Source organism: Coregonus clupeaformis, chromosome 10 (assembly GCF_020615455.1).
Source record: "Coregonus clupeaformis isolate EN_2021a chromosome 10, ASM2061545v1, whole genome shotgun sequence".
Lineage (NCBI taxonomy): Eukaryota > Metazoa > Chordata > Actinopteri > Salmoniformes > Salmonidae > Coregonus > Coregonus clupeaformis.
Window position 1 is genome coordinate 25,024,480 of NC_059201.1, and position 21,586 is coordinate 25,046,065.

The 21,586-nt window shown below is 42.6% G+C and overlaps 1 protein-coding gene across 1 annotated transcript; it reads right to left on the minus strand.

Moving 5' to 3' along the window:
- Positions 1-1,937: 1,937 nt before the first annotated feature.
- On the minus strand, positions 1,938-21,326 carry LOC121574930 (solute carrier family 2, facilitated glucose transporter member 1-like). The gene is made up of 10 exons (XM_041887623.2): positions 20,897-21,326; positions 14,016-14,111; positions 10,465-10,625; positions 10,077-10,317; positions 9,783-9,945; positions 9,359-9,546; positions 5,822-5,926; positions 5,622-5,723; positions 5,257-5,460; positions 1,938-4,389 (listed from the first exon to the last, which is right to left on the minus strand). The coding sequence occupies exons 1-10, from the start codon at positions 20,912-20,914 to the stop codon at positions 4,189-4,191; spliced, it is 1,479 nt and encodes a 492-aa protein (XP_041743557.1). The 5' UTR covers positions 20,915-21,326; the 3' UTR covers positions 1,938-4,188.
- Positions 21,327-21,586: the final 260 nt, after the last annotated feature.

Here is a 21,586-nt window from a genome sequence, read left to right on the forward strand (position 1 = left end):
TAGTACGTGAGGTTATGTAGTGGACGAAAGATGATAAAGACATATGAAGACCCGAATATCAAAGGGGATATGCATTAATTGTATCTATAAATCAACCTTTACAGTACAATACACATTTTCTGAAAGTAAATAGGAATGACCCAATGTGGGACTGGGGTTGGGATGAATTTCATGTGGTAAAAACAAGGTATGAATAAAAAAGCCTAGCTGGAGCACTGAGAAGAGGAGGCCGTGCCAACAACAATTAGGCCTGCCTGAAAAAAAAAAAAAAAAAAAAGATGTAAAAAAGATGTAGCCCATGCCTGTTAATAGAGGTCAATTGATATTTTCCCTCTCTCTCTGTGAGCTGTACACCCCCCTTCTATCCACACACCAATCAATAACAGCAGGACACATAGGCCTATCGGCATCACATTTGCATTTAACGCCAAACGTGCCTTGAGCTAGTTAATCTTATACATGTTAGGAAACCATTTAATGTGCTGTATGTAAGTGGGGGGGGGGAGCAGCCTCAGTGTTTGAGATGGGTGACAGGCGGCCATACCCTGGAGGATGGGTCTATCTCGGTGTGAGATGAGACCATATACACCGAATGTACAAAACACCTGCTCTTTCCATGACATAGACTGACCAGGTGAATCCAGGTGAAAGCTATGATCCTTTATTGATGTCACCTGTTAAATCCACTTCAATCAGTGTAGATGAAGGGGAAGAGACAGGTTAAATAATAATTTTTAAGCCTTGAGAGAATTGAGACGTGGATTGTGTATGTACCATTCAGAGGGTGAATGGGCAAGACAAAATATTTAAGTGCCTTTGAATGGGGTATGGTAGTAGGTGCCAGGCGCACTGGTTTGAGTGTGTCAAGAACTGCAATGCTGCTGGGTTTTTCCCACTCAACAGTTTCCTGTGTGTATGAATCAAGAATGGTCCACCACCCAAAGAACATCCAGCCAACTTGACACAACTGTGGGAAGCATTGGAGTCAACATGGGCCAGCATCCCTGTGGAACGCTTTTGACACCTTGTAGAGTGACACCAATGAATTGAGGCTGTTCTGAGGGCAAAAGGGGGTGCAACTCAATATTAGGAAAGTGTTTTGTACACTGTGTATGTATCAGATTAAAAGATGCACTGAACGTTTCATATCCAGCATTATGAATAAACCATGGGAGAGTGGTGAGACTCCATGGCCATAAAGTCCCAACCGTATGGTCAGTGTATTCACCGGTTAGATAGGGGTCATTCAGAGTATACTGTCTTGTGTGGTCCCCATGTGTGAGGGGAAAGTGCACCCCTATTTTTTCTATGTCTGAATCTCTTTTAGAGAGAGAGTAATAGAGAGAGGGAGACAGAGAGAAATAGATAAAGAGGCAGAGAGAGAGAGAGAGAGAGAGAGAGAGAGTGTTTGGGGGGAGAGAGTTTGGGTTCAGTGTCCTGGGATCAGGCTGTCTCTGACTTCGTGATCTTCAAAGCTTCCTTTGATGCAGGGGGAATCACATCATCTGTCCACTTACCCAGACATACACACTCACTGATGCACATTCACGCTCACACACACATGCATACGCACACACAGACACACACACACGTCTACTCTTTAATAGAAAGAGACACTTTTGTTTCCCTGGCAACAACATGGTGGCATTCATAAATCAATAAGGAATCCTCTCCTACTAAGCTTATAAAAAATATTATCCAAGGGGGTGGGTCTAATTCTGGATGCTGATTGGTTAAAACTGCATTCCAGTCAGTGTCTATTCCACAAGTTACCACCGGCTAAATCTATGATATTGAAATGCCTGACTGCTTAATCCACTGTCTCATCAGCTCAGCAAGGCAAATCAATTATTAGAAAAGTAGAAGGTGTTTAGAGCATCTGCAGTCATTGATTACAATCTGAAATCAATTCTTGTGAAAATAAATAACCCAGCTAATTGACGTTTTCCTGTATGCTTGTTTTGTTTTATTGATTCAAACATCCAACCACACAACTTACAAAAGAAAATAGAAGCGTCAGGACATTGACACCATAGCGCACTGTTTTACAGTAGATCGTTCTGTTAGAGGTTCATTTTCACATGCGCTTTTACAAAAATTAAATGCATTCTGTAAAATAAAATGTGGAGAAAATAAAAACAACACTAATAAATTAGGCATCTAATAAATAGTATATATCCTTCAATGGTTAATGTACAAAGCTGAAGTAAGATTGTGTTAATAGTTATCTCATACAATATTTATTCAGACAGGAAATCAGACCAAATAAAGGCAGGTGTGTTTATTATACAAAAATAGATGCACAACTACCGATACTAGTCATATTCCTCTATAAGTAGTAACTAACATAAAATATTTTATACATATGGGTCCTTTACTATCTATTGTATTTACATTATAAGTCTTGTGGCCTCTTTAGAAAATTATTCTGTACAGTGATGGATTTCTACAACTGTTTGATGCATATATCCTGTGTTTATAAATGTGTTTATAAAATGCCCAAATATAATTGTCAAACTATATACACAAAGTACATTTGATTTCAGTCCGTAAGTGCATATTTTGCTCTCCATCACAAGGTTGGAGTTCAATCAGGCATATCTAAAGGATGGCCAAGTCTTGGTGCCTACATTGATCCTGCCATTAGCTTTTCAGTCTCTTATCAGTAACATAAGGTTCCATATTTTGTAAAATGTTTTGAGCTATGCTCCAACTACTATTACGGAAGATTTTCAGTGACAAAACAACCAATATTGTGGATGATAAAGTGCTGCTAAAAAGAAAACGTTTTATTAAAGAATGGAAAACTTCTTATAGTGGCACAGCAGTCACAGACAGGAACATTACATCAAGAGATGCTGTCAGCTGAATCAGCTAACTATACAGGATTGTCAGCTATGCGTCACAAAACTAAATTGGACAAGAAAGCAGCCCCTACAGTGCTGAACTATGCCAAAGGCATTGTGGAGTTACAATAACGAAAATCACCCTAAAAGAAAGTCACCACTTTTCAAGGAACATGGAGCATTAGTTGGGAGTTTGACCCCGAAGGGTCTAAAAGCACTTTCAGGATGAAGCAGACCTTGGTACGGTTGGAAGCCACATTAAATGTGGTTACTGTTTGAAAGGAAGCCTCCTGTTCTGTCAAAGGCACAAGATCAGAGAACAACTTACATTCTTGTGAACTGCTAGAAGGCTCTACTGGGAGTGTATTCTTTGCATGTTTTGGAGCAGGCATTTAAACTCGAAGTTGTGAGGGACTTCAGTTAAGTTTTAGTGGGGGGGGGTTGTAACTCAGATTTGGGTATATTTTACACCCATATTAGCCTGCAGTGAAACAGGCTGATGTCACTTTTCAAATGAGTATAGTTTGCTATATGAAAAAGAAGATGAGTTCAAACTAACAACACCAGTGTCAGAGTAGAAATGTCTCAAATAGTCCCATGATATCATAGTGTAAAATTCATGCTCATGGGTATTGCTTCGGAATGAAATATAAAATGTACGCATACAGTAACTTACAACAGCTGGCTTTTTTTTGTAACAGTGTCTTTACACTATGACATAAACATAATAAAAACTACTCTTTATGATTTTATTAATTTTTTCCATAAGAAATACATTTGTCAAAAATAATAAAAATCCGGACAGAGATTAAAAGAGTTGCTAAAAACATATTTACATGGCATGCAATGCCTTGAGGGTCTTCAATGAGAAGAATTGAGACCTGCATAAGAAATGTAAGCATAGATATCTAAACCGACAAAATGAGAAAGATAACAGACAAAGTAAGAAAAATTAAGTAAAAGTAACATAGGATATTTACTGTTTTTCTGATATAAAATGTGAAGTTAATTGAAAAGACCACCATCTTCTAACTATCTACCATTCCAACCCACCCCCTTACACCCAGGTTCCTGCCTCCACCAAGTTTTTGTTGTGATGAGAAGAGAAGGAGCGCTTCAGACGTTGAGACAGGGGATTGTGCGAGGGGTGAGGGGCATCTGTTCTCTGTTTGGCGAAGATGCCTGAAATGTGATGGCAGCCAGTATGTCAGTTTAGTAGTCAGTTTGCACACAGTCAGTGAGTGAGCCCCTCTGGTCCCTTCAGGTTGGGGTGGTGAAGGAGGGTTCATAGCCAGGCCTCATCAGGGGGTGTGGGACGAGAGCAGAGGGGAGGGACAGGTGCTCAGAGCTGAGAGTCAGCCCCCAGGCTGTTGAGCTCCTCCGGCGAGTGCTTCTCTCCCCCAGTGCCAGCCGACTGGCGGAACCCAGCCGAGATCTCGTCAAACGTCCGGCCCTTGGTCTCAGGCACCTTGAAGTAGGTGAAGACGAAGAAGCTGAGCAGCAGTATGGTGAAGATGACGAAGACATAAGGGCCACACAACTCCTGTAGGGTGAGACGGAGAAGAGAAGGTTAATTTAGCAGTGGGCTCCAAACAAACACGTCTTCAAACTAACAGTTCACATATATCAAGATTCTGGTTGCAAAGGGTGGGTATATTACTGGAAACGTTCTAAGTTTACCAGTAAACTACTCAAATTTTGGTATCTTTCAAGGATTTTATGTAATCTATCACAAGACATCTAGCGGCCCTTTTGGGTACTTCAGATTTTTAAAAGGTGTCTGTCATTATCTCTGGCCCTTGGTGCGGCCTTATCACAGGTCAAATATATGAAATAATTAAATAAGATGATTTTAAAATAAAAAATAGAATGACAAAGCCGTAAAACATGATCCTAAATTATCTTCAACTTAGTGAATAACATTGGTGTTTAATATGAGGGTTTCAGCAAACATCCTTTATTAATTTTTAATACACTTCTATTTATTTTACTATGTCAACATCTATTTGTTGTCAGTGTTTTGGCATCTAACTGGTGGCAGTTGTGAACACTTCCAATAATTGGAAGAGTTGCAGAGTTAATGGAAAATAATTCCATTGTTGATTAGATGCTTTTTTCAGTAATTAGGCTATTTTCTCTTGAACCATAGGGTCTATGTCCTAGACACTCATGGACACAAATATGAAAAATTCATACTATATATGAATACATTTTTAAACATTTATTAAAGTATAAATTACCACATTTATAATAGATTGCCATCAATTTTCTGTTAATTACCAAAATTACTGAAGATTACGGTAACTTTCGTAAAATACGGGTAGCTTTGCAACCCTAATCAAGATGAGTATGTCTACAACATCTACCATGTTGAGCATCAGTGACTAACAAGGCTGTGCTCAGTGCTTACCTCTACATACTGGAAGGCCATGCCCACTATGAAGTTGGCGGTCCAGTTAGAAAAGCCAGCCACAGCGAAGGCCGAGGGACGGGGTCCTTGGGAGAACAGCTCAGCCACGATGAACCAGGGGATGGGACCCGGGCCGATCTCAAAGAATGCCACGAAGGCAAAGATGGCCACGATGCTCACGTAGGACATCCACGGCAGCTGGTCCTGATGGAGGACAAACAGACAGCAGGGGGTTAAACTACTGGTATTCATTCAACATATTATATTTACAAGGACATGTATCAATAAACCAAGTGTTTTTCCTCATTCATTCCTTATGAGAGCTGCTAGCATTTTGTGAAGTGTGCTGTAGTTAGTCTACGTACCAGCAGAGCCAGAGCGACGGTCATCAGAACAGCAGCGCCTGCCATTCCCATCAGCCCCAGCAAGTGGAGAGACCTGCGTCCGGCACGCTCCACCACAAACAGCTGAGGAGAGGGGTGAGGGTTGAGTTACTGTCCAACCACTAATGTGGTGCATGATGTGCACCATAAACGACACATACACATCTGCCACAGTTACTCACCGACACCACAGTGAAGGCTGTGTTGACCACGCCGGCACCAATTGTAGCATAAACAGGCTGAGCAACTCCGGCCTTCTCAAAGATACGGGTAGAGTAGTAGAAAACCTGCAGGACACCAACAGCACAGTTTAGAGTTTCAAAATAGGTAGTATACTGTATGTCAGGGATCATCAACTAGATTCAGCCACGGGCCGTTTTTTTCTTGAGCGATGGTTGGTGGGCCGGAACATAATTACAAATAATTTGTAGACTGCAAATTGACCGCAAGAAGCCCAAACATATATAATATTTGAATAAAACATAATCACTTCAAACCAGTTGTATCCGATCAAGTGTCTCTCTATTACAGTCGGAAGTTTACATACACCTTAGCCAAATACATTTAAACTCAGTTTTTCACAATTCCTGACATTTAATCCTAGTAAAAAATTCCCTGTCTTAGGTCAGTTAGGATCACCACTTTATTTTAAGAATGTGAAATGTCAGAATAATAGTAGAGAGAATTATTTATTTAAGCTTTAATTTATTTCATCACATTCCCAGTGGGTCAGAAGTTTACATAAACTCAATTAGTATTTGGTAGCATTTAAATTGTTTAACTTGGGTCAAACGTGTCGGGTAGCCTTCCACAAGCTTCCCACAATAAGTTGGGTGAATTTTGGCCCATTCATCCTGACAGAGCTGGTGTAACTGAGTCTGGTTTGTAGGCCTCCTTGCTCGCACACGCCTTTTCAGTTCTTCCCACACATTTTCTATAGGATTGAGGTCAGGGCTTTGTGATGGCCACTCCAATACCTTGACTTTGTTGTCCTTAAGCCATTTTGCCACAACTTTGGAAGTATGCTTGGGGTCATTGTCCATTTGGAAGACCCATTTGCGACAAAGCTTTAAATTCCTGACTGATGTCTTGAGATGTTGCTTCAATATATCCACATAATTTTCCTTCCTCATGATGCCATATATTTTGTGAAGTGCACCAGTCCCTCCTGCAGCAAAGCACCCCGACAGCATGATGCTGCCACCCCTGTGCTTCACGGTTGGGATGGTGTTCTTCGGCTTGCAAGCATCCCCCTTTTTCCTCTAAACATAACGATGGTCATTATGGCCAAACAGTTATATTTTTGTTTCATCTACCAGAGGACATTTCTCCAAAAAGTATGATCTTTGTCCCCATGTGCAGTTGCAAACCGTAGTCTGGCTTTTTTATGGCAGTTTTGGAGCAGTGGCTTCTTCCTTGCTGAGCGGCCTTTCAGGTTATGTCGATATAGGACTCGTTTTACTGTGGATATAGATACTTTTGTACCTGTTTCCTCCAGCATATTCACAAGGTCCTTTGCTGTTGTTCTGGGATTGATTTGCACTTTTCACACCAAAGTATGTTCATCTCTAGGAGACAGAATGCGTCTCCTTCCTGAGCGGTATGACGGCTGCGTGGTCCCATGGTGTTTATACTTGTGTACTATTGTTTGTACAGATGAACGTGGTACCTTCAGGCGTTTGGAAATTGCTCCCAAGGATGAACCAGACTTGTGGAGGTCTACAATTATTTTTTCTGAGGTCTTGGCTGATTCCTTTTGATTTTCCCATGATGTCAAGCAAAGAGGCACTGAGTTTGAAGGTAGGCCTTGAAATACATCCACAGGTACACCTCCAATTGACTCAAATGATGTCAATTAGCCTATCAGAAGCCATGACATCATTTTCTGGAATTTTCCAAGCTGTTTAAAGGCACAGTCAACTTAGTGTATGTAAACTTCTGACCCACTGGAATTGTGATACAGTGAATTATAAGTGAAATAATCTGTCTGTAAACAATTGTTGGAAAAATTACTTGTTGCCAAAACTATAGTCTGTTAACAATACATTTTTGGAGAGGTTGAAAAACGAGTTTTAATGACTCCAACCTAAGTGTATGTAAACATACGACTTCAACTGTATGTGTGGGAATACTTGGGAACAGACATTCCTGGTGTTTTTATAGTATTTTATGTTGAACAATAACAAATAAAAAATAAAAATACAAAACTTGGGGGGCCAAATAAAACCACCCGCAGGCCAAATTGGGGAACCCTGCTGTATGTGTTTGTGTCCAGTGCCTTGCAAAAGTATTCATCCCCCTTGGTGTTTTTTGTATTTTGTTGCATTACAACCTGTAATTTAAATGGATTTTTATTTGGATTTCAGTATATATACACCTGTTCTGAAAGGCCCCAGAGTCTGCAACAACACTAAGCAAGGGGCACCACCAAGCAAGCGGCACCATGAAGACCAAGGAGCTCTCCAAACAGGTCAGGGACAAAGTTGTGGAGAAGTACAGATCAGGGTTTGGTTATAAAAAAATATCTGAATCTTTGAACATCCCACGGAGCACCATTATATCCATTATTAAAAAATTGAAAGAATATGGCACCACAACAAACCTGCCAAGAGAGGGCCGCCCACCAAAATTCACGGACCAGGCAAAAGGGCATTAATCAGAGAGGCAACAAAGAGACCAAAGATAACCCTTAAGGAGCTGCAAAGCTCCACAGCGGATTTTGGAGTGTCTATCCATAGGACCACTTTAAGCCGTACACTCCACAGAGCTGGTCTTTATGGAAGAGTGGCCAGAAGAAAATCCATTGTTTAAAGAAAGAAATAAGCAAACACGTTTGATGTTCGCCAAAAGGCATGTGGGAGACTCCCCAAACACATGGAAGAAGGTACTCTGGTCAGATTAGACTAAAATTGAGCTTTTTGGCCATCAAGGAAAACGCTATGTCTGGTGCAAACCCAACACCTCTCATCACCCCGAGAACACCATCCCCACAGTGAAGCATGGTGGTGGCAGCATCATGCTGTGGGGATGTTTTTCATTGGCAGGGACTGGGAAACTGGTCAGAATTGAAGGAATGATGGATGGCGCTAAATACGGGGCAATTCTTGAGGGAAACCTGTTTCAGTCTTCCAGAGATTTGAGACTGGGACGGAGGTTCACCTTCCAGCAGGACAATGACCCTAAGCATACTGCTAAAGCAACACTCGAGTGGTTTAAGGGGAAACATTTAAATGTCTTGGAATGGCCTAGTCAAAGCCCAGACCTCAATCCAATTGAGAATCTGTGGTATGACTTAAAGATTGCTGTACACCTGCAGAACCCATCCAACTTGAAGGAGCTGGAGCAGTTTTGCCTTGAAGAATGGGCAAAAATCCCAGTGGCTAGATGTGCCAAGCTTATAGAGACATACCCCAAGAGACTTGCAACTGTAATTGCTGCAAAAGGTGGCTCTACAAAGTATTGACATTGGGGGGGTGAATAGTTATGCACACTCAAGTTTTCTTATTTCTCTTTTGTTTCACCCCAAAAAATATTTTGTGTCTTGAAAGTGCTAGGCATGTTGTGTAAATCAAATGATACAAACCCCCAAAAAATCAATTTTAATTCCAGGTTGTAAGGCAACAAAATAGGAAAAATGCCAAGCGGGGTGAATACTTTCGCAAGCCACTGTATATGGAGTGTGTGTTTGGGGTGGGAAGTGTGTATGAGAGGTGACTCACAGCGTTGATGCCAGACAGCTGCTGGGAGAGCTGAAGCATGATAGCGATGAAGATGGGCTGACGGTAGAGTGGCGAGCGGAACAGCTCCAGGATGGTCACCTTCTTCTCCCTCATCATCTGCCTGGCCTCCTCCTTCATCTCCTGCATGTCTGCACTCACGTCTGTGGTCCCACGCAGCTTCTTCAGGACTGACAGAGACAGAGAGAGAACAGGAGGTTACATTACAGTCTGCTAGGGTTGGGTCACTCGATACCAGGTCAATTCAGACAATTCGAGGAATGAATTGAAATTAAACTACTTTATTGAAACATGGCCCTTATTTTAGATCATTTTCAACTCATTCAAACTGACAGAACTGAAATTGGCTGAACTGATGACATTAAGTGTATGAATGTGTGTTTATGTGTAAATGTACTCTACTCACCAGTCTTGGCCTTGTTCTCCTCGTTACGGTTGATGAGGAGGAAGCGGGGGCTCTCGGGGCAGAAGGGCAGCAGTGCACACTGCACCAGGGCTGGGATGAATGTGAAGCCCAGCAGGAAGGGCCAATGAGATTCGTTCCCCATTAAGGCCTCCATGCCAAACACCTGAACCACAACACATAGTTAGACCAACATCAGATTATCATGTAGCACAGCTCTCAAAGAGATCCCTTTGGAAAAGCATACATATGATCCATTATTCTCCATATGATATCCCTGTGCCCACTGGCACTGACCTGTGCCATCAGGATGCCTATGACGATGCCCAGCTGGTGGAGGGTGCCCAGGGCTCCTCGGAGGGCGGTGGGGGCCACCTCACCCACGTACATGGGCACAAAGCCAGTGGAGAGGCCGGAGTAGAGGCCCACCACGAAGCGCCCGATGATCAGCATCTCCCACGAGTCACCCATCTTAGAGAAGCCCATGAGAGCTGCGGAGACAAACGCCAGCACGTTGGCCATGAGCATGGAGTTCCTCCTGTAGACACAGAAATAGTCATGTCAATTACAGTCCAATTATTGCACAGACATTTACATACCATACATATACAGTACATAGGCCTTTCATGTAATATTATCTCACATAACACAGTTGTAAATAAACATTGTGAAGTGTCGTATTTACCTGCCAAAGCGGTTGACAAACAGGCCCACGGAGAAGGAGCCGAAGATGCCGCCAACAGAGAAGATGGCGACGGAGATGGACCACAGGGTGGTGAGGGAGGTCTTGGTGATGGGCTCATTGTAGCGGTCGACCCATGTTTTGTTGAGGAACATCTCAATAACCTAGCAGAGCAGGAGAGAAAACAACACCAGCTCACAACACTGCCATTGACAGAAATCACAGTCAAATGTACCATAGACATACAGTAATGTATGTGAATGGTTCATTTACCTTTTTACTTGAAGAGACAGTAAAAAAAAGTGTTTCCTTGTCCTCATTGCCATTGGCCAGGTGGCTGCTGTTTTGGTGTATGGCCAGTAGATGGAGGTAGAGGATTGGATTTCAGGTTTTCCAGCAACGAGGATGTTTGTGGGAGAGCGTGGTGTCGGGTTTCAGCCCCTTCCCCCACAGTGACTCAGTGTTGACAAACATACACATGTCTGATCAGCTTGTGATGGAAGTTAAGTAGGACAGGCTGGGAGGAATGTTCCCTCCCCCATGTCTTTGCCGTGGCACTCTGACAACTGTCTTATGTCTAGGACTCCCTCTACCTCTATCTAGCACCTCTAGTACTCGGCACTGAGCCCTGCCCCCTCCCCCAAATATCACTGCTGGCTCCTGTCATGTGCTTTGCTGATAGATTATACAATATACTCTTTACCAATACTTACATAATGCTGCACGATTGATATAGAACTGTTAATGTATTTTATAGGTCAGGTTGGGTATGCTGTTCAAGATATGGCATAGGGTATAAATTATACAGACCCAGAACAGTCTCCTTATTATTCAGCAAGAAGGTTATGACAAATCTAATATAGCCCAGCCTAGCCAGCCCAACACTGTCAATATAGTTCCATAAAATAAACATTCTTACAGATAAAGAATGGCAAGGCTACCCTTTATTTCATATCCTTGATTTCTCTGAATAGGCAGGTGTCTGACTCAAGACCTAGCAAGCACCTGGCCACAATGAAAAACACTGTCAATTCATGACCGGTGGCCCTGTCCTGATTAAAGTGTTACTGTCTCTGTGGACTCCTGGCTGGGCAGTGTGGAGGCAGTCAGGTCCGTCTGTCTGTGCATCAAGGTGCCCAATTTGGAGCCGGTAGGCAGGGTGGAGGAGCAGACCAAGGCCATTGAGAGACACCTAATCTAATCAGTGCTACACTCTTTAGAGCGGAGGGCCTGCATCACACCACCAGCATCACTCCATCCCTTATCATAGAGAAAGAGGGAGAGAGAGACGGAGATTGGGGGAATTGGGCTGGGGGTCATTTAGGGTCTCCATATACACTGAGTGTACAAAACATTAGGAACACCTACTCTTTCCACGACATAGACTGACCAGGTGAAAGCTTTGATCCCTTATTCAATCAGTGTAGATGAAGTGGAGGAGACAGGTTAAAGAAGGATTTTTAAGCCTTATGACAATTGAGACATAGATTGTGTATGTGTGCCATTCAGAAGGTGAATGGGCAAGACAAAATATTTAAGTGCCTTTGAACGGGGTATGGTAGTAGGTGCCAGGCGCACTGGGATTTTCACACTCAACAGTTTCCCGTGTGCACCAAGAATGGTCCACCACCCAAAGGACATCCAGCCAACTTGACACAACTGTGGGAAGCAGTGGAGTCAACGCCTTCGACACCTTGTAGAGTCCATGCCCCAACAAATTGAGTCTATTCTGAGGGCAAAAGGGGGTGCAACTCAATATTAGGACGGTGTTCCTTATGTTTTATACACTCAGTAATTAGTCATGCTGTTATCACATTTACCATGGATCTCAAATCAAATCAAATGAAAGTTTATTGGTCACGTGCACAGGATACAGGTTGTAAACGGTACAGTGAAATGATCTGGATGTGTCTCTATGTTCAGCAATACTACCGTTTCTGTGAACACTTCCCTGCACTCTGTATGTTGCTTCTAAACAGCTGTGGCATTGTGTGGTATTACTGAGCATGTGTCAGTGTGCTTATGTGTGTGTATACGTAACTGGGACCTCAGCTGAGACTGGGGAGGGGAGGGCAGGTTTACACTGGCCCAGTGTCTGAATGACAGCAAACCTCTACATATCCACCTCCTTCTCACCACCGTCCCCCTTGACCACTCTTACAGGGGGGGCACCCCACCTCTACAGCTCAGCTAGGCTTATACTGAGAACTAGATCATCTGGTCCTACAATCACATTTTAATTATTCACTGTTGATGCGTTTAACCAATCAGAATGTCTACCGGTCTGTAATAAACAGGTATCAAATTATTATTTTCTATCCTATTGTGTACAGATGTAGGATCTTAATTTGATCACTCTTTTGTTGCTGAGAATTTTCCTGAACAGCAGGAAATGCAAACTTTTAGTGTATTTGAGTTTTAAAAAGGCTTCTAAAGATTGTCTTTGTCACTTTGAAATGTCAGACTTGATTTACCCTAACAAAAAATCCCACAAATACTAGTGCAACACAGGCTGCCTAAGTATGGTCCCCAATCAGAGACAACGAGCTACAGCTGCCTCTGATTGGGAACCACCCTGGCCAACATAGATCTAAACAATCTAGAACGAAAACATAGAAAAACTAAACATAGAAAAATCCACACCCTGGCTCAACCTTTAAGAGTCCCCAGAGCCAGGGCGTGACAGCAGGATTATTTTTCTGCTGTAGCAAACTGGCTCAAATTAAGATCCGACATCTGTAGCCTACTATTCTATTCACAAAACAGTGCTGGCTCCCAAACATCAATTGCAGCGCTTGATAGGTATGACATACTGACAGACAAATGAGTGTGTGTAATGGAGCAACAAGTGGCCTCCTGAGAGAGGAACATCAGGACAGGAGACAGCTGGGACTGTAGATCACACAGAGACCCTCATATATCAAAAGTAATGGAGAGGGCAGGTGTCCCATGTATTCAGGCAACAATGCACCTGGAACTATGAGCCGAGCTGCCACATGGCTTGTTCAGACAAAGAGCAATACTGTGCGGATTAGCCCTTTCACCTAAACCGAAAGATTGTTATGGACCACAAGACCTAATATCCCCAGGATATTGTGAGCTTTCAGTAAACAAAACCATTCTATAGATTTAGCACCTACAGTACAAAACTGTTCAGGGGATACACTTTCATGTGAAAAGTGAAGGAGTAGGGTCAAAGAAACACATTATGTCTAAGTCAATGGAAAGGAGCTTCATTTAATTTGTGGAGACACGTCTCACTGAGAGCTCCTAAATGATGTTCCCTTTAGCAAAGTGAGTAGCACTCTCCTAGCTGTCTCCTCACCTACAATCTAAGCCCTTTCGGGGCATGAAAACAGTCCTTTACACATCACAGAGGCCCTTTAATGGAGAGTGCCTTGGACGAGATACTTAAGATATTATTAGCCCCCTTCTTTTCACGTGTTGCAGGGAACATCTTGACTGGCCAAGGCAGGCACAGGGACAGTCCCGTCTGGGAAAAGGTGTTGGGGAGGATGCGAACACGGGATAAATATAGACAAGACAAGACTCACCTTCTGAGGGGCGTTGATGACACCCGTGTTGTAACCGAACTGCAGCGAGCCAATCACTGCTGCTCCCACCGTCAGCATCAACTGGAAGGTCACTTGCTGCATAGAGACAGGAGAGAAAGTCCGTTAGAAATCACCACTCTCCAAATCTCTGTACTGCATCAAAGCATGAAAAGAGCAGCTTGGAGGTACTTGGAGTTGACAGACTTATTGTCTTATGATAACACATCTGTAGGCTAAACTATCCAGTTGTTGTCATTCCATATAGCTTAGACCTAGGCTAGATAGGCCTTTAGGCATATTTTGAGTGAGAACCTCCTTGGCACAGTTAGGGTTGCAAAATTCCGGGAACTTTCAATACATTTCCTGGTTTTCTGGAAATCCTGGCTGGAGGATTACGGATTTTCTGCTTATTCCCTCCTGATTCCGCTAATCCTCCAACTGGGATTTCAGGAAACCCAGGGAATTTATTGAAAGTTCCTGGAATTTTGCAACCCTAGGCACTGTACTGTAAGGGTTAATCAATTTAGTTTTACAATATCCATTGACTTTATCCTGTTGTACTAGCTTGTCAAGTAATTTCACTATCAACACCTGACGACGGCATACAACATTTACATTACATTTACGTCATTTAGCAGACACTCTTATCCAGAGCGACTTACAGTTAGTGAATACCCCGTGGAAATCGAACCCACAACCCTGGCGTTGCAAACGCCATGCTCTATCAACTGAGCTACATCCCTACATCCCTACAAAACATCTTGATTGTCCCATCATGACTCATGTCATTTGTATGGACCTCCTGTGTTGTTGATTGACTGCACACAAATCTAAGGAATTTGGGCCTGGTAATGATTAGTTCCTAAATACTTTTCTTCCTCCTCCAAAATGTCAAAAAACTTGCAGAACTTGAGCTGCAGTTTCTGTAGAATGGGGTAGTATCCTTATTTGCACAATAGGTGGTTGTACTGCCCCAAATGTGTGTGATAGTGACACAACTTGCAAGAAGGCAACCTAGCCTCAGGCCAAGCACAGAGGAGGGGGAGTTCATCCTAAAACTGTCCACTTCAGGTGGTTGATTGTAGGCCTAAATATTGTGCATTAGGACCATGTGTCCACACCCAACCCTCTCAGGGGAGGGGAGATCTAGCCTCAGTCAATGTCTGTGTTCCTGTTATTTCTAAAATCATTTGATTGGCTTAATCCCAGTGGAGCCCCAAGGAAGGCAGATATTTTCCTCATGCCATCAAGTTAACACACAATCCTTTTTAGGCGAGCCATTATGCAACTTTCACATTTCATCGCAACGGCAGTGTGTCTGTGCCATATTGTCAGTATTATAGGCATATTGGGATTTCGTTCTTTTGTTGGTTACAATCGTGTGGAGAAGAGGTATGTGGGCTACTGGTATTGGAAGTTTTCCACTGTTTAGGAGTTGTCTGTATCTGTGGTGATGTTTTGATAGTGACATGGCTTTTCTGACATAAGAATTAGCCTTAATGCTTTACACCAGTTGCTATGCTATGAGATCCTCTTTATTACTCATGTTGTGACTACATTGGGATTCTAAACTTAAAGCCAGTGTAGTTATGACAAGGTCCTAAATGTCTGTAAAATGTGTGAGAAAGTGAACCATCCCTAAATTGATTTCTGCAAGGGAAAATATACAGTAGGCTATGACACATTGCCACAAAAAGCCCTCAACTACATGAATGATAGCCTATATGTGCTTCCTATTCATGGGTTAAACTAGGCCCCCCAAGAGGACTATCTACATGTTAATCCTTTAGCAGACACTCTTATGCAGAGCAACTTACAGTAGTGAGTGAATACATTTTCATAAATTTTTTCATACTGGTCCCTCGTGGGAATCAAACCCACAACACTGGCGTTGCAAGCGCCATGCTCTACCAACTGAGCTACACAGGACTATCTGACATGGGACTATCTGACAGGGGGAAATAGTTTATTTAAGGATCCTCTTTTTTTAAAAGGCTGCTTTAAAGGGCACTAATGAACTAGGCCTACCTCCCCTAAAATATATGTTGAGAACAAGTGCTCAAGGCTATTCTAAACAACAGGGTAGGCATTCCATTTTTGTGAATTATGAGATTCTTGAAGAGGGTGGGAGCTACAAAGTGGGCTGAGTGTTTGGAAACACTCACTACAGCATGCTCAGTATAGCTCAGTAATAGAGACCAAAAAAGGGCAGGTCTGAAAGTGAGGTGGGGTAAGCGCAGATCTGAAACAGTAGCAGCTTAACCAATAAAGTTTCACACAAGCGACGAGTCGCTGGGGTTCAACGAGTCCATGGCTGGGTTGTTATAACCAGCCCTAGCACAGGATGTAAACACACACCATCAGGGTAGATCTTGTGTTCTATGATATGCTATCAGAAAACATTCCAGTGTATTCTTTCTGAAAGGGGATGGTCACGTATCATTCACCTTGGAAACGATGAAGTCACGCCCTCCAGCTCTGAGATGGTTATCACAGCCTTAAAGACACTGGCCCTTTAAACAAACACCATTGTTATTAAACAGTTGGTGCCACCAGCCATGTTTACATTCCCCCCAAAGATAAACTTCCATGCAAATCAATCTCCTCCTTCTCAGGAGTGAGTCTGTGAATTTTAGCCCAGTCACAGTGAGTGGGCTGTAGTACTGGTGATGGTTGCTTTAGGCCTAGTTAGCGGAAAAGGGATTATTTCTCACTTTTTAAGTTAGTACTAACACAAAAGATAAATGTCTCAAATGTAGCCTACAATTTGATTCACATCTACCTCGGATCAATAGAAATGTAATATTCTGATGTAAAATGGAACAAAAAAACAACAATAATCTTTCTCCAAATAAGGCTTTTGCATGATTATAGTGGATTTTTACATTTCAGACCTGCCTCATCTAGCCTAATGCATCAACAGTAAAATCTCTTCACATTGATGTATGAGAGAGTCTGGGCTTGAGCAAACATCTAAAGTGATCATAAGGCCTGTCCCTTGAGCAACAGTTTACTCAACACAGTCCATGGGTTATATTGGAGGTAGTTAGGTCAATTAAAATCGACTTTATGTGATCAACAAGCAGTCCAACAAGGAAACACTGTATACTGTGCTGACGAATGACAATGGTGAATGGGGTTGGGCCAGAGTTGTATAACAGAGGTATGTGGAATTGTGAGAGTCAATTCCAATTAGGCACAATGTAAGACAGAACCTTTGTTCACATCATATCAGCACTTTGTCTGGTGACCAAAGCCTTAAAACTGACCTCACAGGTTTTGGGAGGATGTCTAGTGAAACAGAATTACTTCCTGCTGTGAAATGTTTACAGCCACATCTTCCCTATAAGTGACACCGACAGTATAATGCATTAGTCATCCAGTTCCAGTGAATTGTATAACCTTTCTCCGTAATCTAGAAGTGTCAGTGGTCCCTCTCTTCAAACACCTCAGCCTCTGCTAAAACTACTGCTGGGACACACTGTATCATATTGATAAGCAAAGCCATACTACAGTGACAGTCTGTGAGTGACTACAGTACATACAGATATAATGTGAATCACCCTCAGGTACTGTAAGGTTAGGGGCCTTCTCTAAACCAAACCTCTGAGGTTTACAGTAGGCCTAGTTCTGTTCAGAAAGCAGAAGCCATGGCTGGCTGTGCCACAGCTCCCAGTTCCCCACACCCTCAACTCGTCTCTGGCTCTCAGTGATGGCTACGCCGCCAGCCTCACGTCCCTGCAAACGTCACCTCCTCGACAGCCTTGGGTTTCACAGGGGAACCTAATATCACTCCCTCATCCTCCTCCCTAACCTGCCTCACAGCACAGGGCCCCTCCTGTGTATCCTGACTGCCTCCTTTAGTCATTCATTGAGTGAACAGGAACAAGTCTGTGGTCCATAACATGGTCTAAAACATAGACGTCAATGGATCGATTAGGTGGTAGGCATGCAGTTGAAAATTAGGCGGCTGGCAAAAACTGGCACATTTACAGTAATGTGGATTAATTGCACTGTCCCTGTAAAACTAAATGTAATAAAATAAAGACTGTCTGATACAAACAAAATGTTTCCATACGTGTGTATTTCTGATCCATCTAATTTCCCACTGATATCTGGTGCAAGTGTTTGTTCAAACCTGACACAATCTCAGATACAGTACAGCTCTAAGGAGAACAAGCAAATGTGCCTGTACAGTACACTACAGCTTTACAGATTTAACCAAACTCTCCTTCACATGAATAGAGATTAACAGAGGTCAGTACAGTGTGTACAATGCCTTCCACTTTTTTGAGGAAATGAATTAGGCCCTATGTTTGTGCCTGTTTCAATTACAGCATTCCCAGATCTCTTAATCCCATCTTTTATAGAAAAAGTCATTAGGCCTCATTAGAACACACTGACACTTATAATGAAAGGGCATACTGACGGGGCAGTCATGCAGAGGGAAATAAAGTGAGTGGAGGAAGCCAGTAGATTGAGCGGAATTAAGTCTTTAGAAGGAAGGAACTGAATGCCGACTTTGGGTTTAATCAAAAACCCCAACTGTCCGCTCAGTCAAAAATCTAATTGCTTCTTAGAGTTATTCCACTCACCACAGACCAGGTCAACTGTATGCTTGCCACAATTACCTGGTATCTTACCCAAGAAAAAAAGAGGCTTCCGCTGAACTAAAACAAAGCATAACTTGTGCCCAAACTGCCTATGAATTCAGTCATGTTTTGATCGGAAGGCTTTGTGTCGGAGGGAAAAAGCCGTATTAGATGAATGCTTGTTATCCAGTCTATAAATGGAACAAAGAGGCTAGACAGTATTTTGTTTTGGAGAGGTTGGGAGAAGTTAAAAACCCACTGGGTGAGCAGTCAAGCAGGGGAGGTGTCTATCTGAACAGGTGTATCAAAGTGAGGCTTAGAGGGCAATGTCTCAGCAATGGTCCCGTGTGGTTCAGTTGGTAGAGTATGGCGCTTGCAATGCCAGGGTTGTGGGTTCAATTCCCACGGGGGACCAGTATGAAAATGTACACACTCACTACTGTAAGTCACTCTGGATGAGAATAAAAAGTCAAATTAGGGCTGGCACAATTACTGTGTAGCCGACGTTTATGGATGAAGACTGTCATGAAAATAAAATAACTGTTTAAAGAAAACTGACAGGACGGCCGGGCATTTGTACGGTGAGTCCGTTTCTGCGATACCATGGACTCTTAACGATGTAATGAAACTTTGTTGCCCCTTGCTAAAACAAGCAAGGTGTTGTAGCAAACGATGAATAGAATGGTCTTGGAACCTCTAACCCTGGCAATTTGACTGGTAAACTCCTGGTTACACTCGCAATGGCCACCAGTCCACTCATTATGCCATCATTGATTTGAATGAGGATGCCTGCTCTTCTATTCAAATAATTTTCTATGGCAGCGCATGCAGTCAGGAGCGGAGGAAATTTGAAAATGTGCTATTCAAATGGTTATTACGAAGACCGCGGTCATTTGGCTGGCCAAACACAGTCATCCAAAATTCATTGAACTTCACAGCCCTATGTACAATGCAATACAATGATTTCCCTGGAAAGCTCTAGACTGGCAATGAGGGCATTTATCCTCGTGCCAAAAAGTTGCCTGCTTTACCTTGCAGACATATGAACCAGAATATCATTGATGTGAGCTCAGAGGTGAGTATGGACAAATGCTTATTACAATGTTATGCACACATGATTGAACCATGGCTGGGGACAGCTCATTGGCATTTTGGCTGTTGATTTTTAGCCACACCTTGTGTCACCAACCCCTGGTTCTACCACACGCTGACTGCCCCCTCCCTGCCCAGCTGTGCTGCACACACCCAGGGATCATAAACACAAGCAAGTATGCAATGCCCAACCACGAGATGCTGATTATAAACAAGTAGACATGCTCAGTGCGGTATTAGCCTGGCCGCAAGCTCAAAGCTCAAGCTGCCTGACTAAAGCAAAACACTAGCTAATGGGAATGGCTGGGAAGGGGTCGCTTTAATTGTGTTCCAGTTGAGCGCCAGGAAATCACAAGGCTCTGCCTAACCAAAAAAGGGGTTACAGACAAATAACAATAAACATGTTTACCATGTCAACCACAAGTAAACTCTAAGCAAGGGCTGGGAGAAGTGACTTTAAAGTTGTCAGGGGGTAGCTAACCACACTGCATCAGCAGTCAGTGGTAAGTCAGCCATATCAGAGACCAGATGAGTCATGTCTCACTCTCTTCCTTTTACTACTGTTAAACAACAATAAGCAGATGTTACATCAAATGCAAAGTGCAAAGAACAAAAATGAAGTGAAGACCTCATATGCTGTGATAAAACAGATAATCTCAATCTAGACATTAATGTGCTGCCTTCCTGTGAGTAATGACATCATGCTCTTCATTTAGTTTAGTTTAATTCACTACTTTATAAATTGATTAGTACACCAGATACAGTCATTATGCCAATCAGTGCCCATGAACGTAGTAGGCCTACCCCACGATCTGACATAATGCTCGCGCTCCTTCTGCATTTCCCCAGCAGCCGCATATCCGACTGCGTCCAAAGATGATGGTGAGCAGCACAGCAAACACGTTTTAAGTTTCAATTGAATTAAACAATTAAATGGTGGGCTAGCCAGTGTAACTTCTTGAGAAAAAAAAACTTACTATTCTGAACCAATTGACATTAACACAGCTAGGCAGCTTGAGAGTCTCAAGCTAACCTAACCAGTTTTCCATTTAACTGGGAAGCTAGCTAGCTACCATTTCTCTCTTTCTCTCAGAGAGACACAGACACACATACACACACACAAACACACAGTTTTGTAAATTGGTTTCTAAGAACACTGCTAACTAGTCGTTAGCCTCACTCATACAATTAGCCTACCTTGCCGCCTGAATCCATTGCCGCTGTGTGGCTTGTCGATATTATTGCTGGCAATCTTGAAATGTCAAGTTTGGGTAACTTCCGCGGGTATTTTTTTTGTCTCAGACGACGTGTCTCATTTTTAAGATGACAATGATACAAAATGTCATAATCTATATTATCTTCTTATTTGTTCTTCTTCTTTATTTTCAGCGTAATTCTTTGTTTCCAAATTGTCCTCAGTTCATCGTGTTTATTCCCCCAGTGTAATTTCTGTAATGAGCTCAAAACTTCAGATTCATAATGCCTCAAAGTTTTCTTGGATTGTTGAAGTATTTCGTTCTTCGAGTACAGACTGTCTGCACTTTGGGGAAATAAACCGGTGAATATATTTCCTCCAGCCCGACTAGAGTGATTGGCTGACGCAAGAGTTTAGTTCGGCCCATGGAGGTGTGTGAGCCTCAATGTGTGTGAGGAGGAGGCCAGTTTCTATCCCTGAGCTTCTATTGGTTTAAACTTGCACCCCTATGACGACGTTCCGACATATATCTCCGAAAAGTGTTACTTCGTTTTGTTGAATAACTAGATAGGGTAGTTCTGTGTTAAGGCCATCGTCCTTAATGTATTTAATTGAAATTATACATTTTATGGGGTTATTACAATTTGGTGGAGGCATGAGCCAAGTATTATATTGTAATAACATGGTTATAT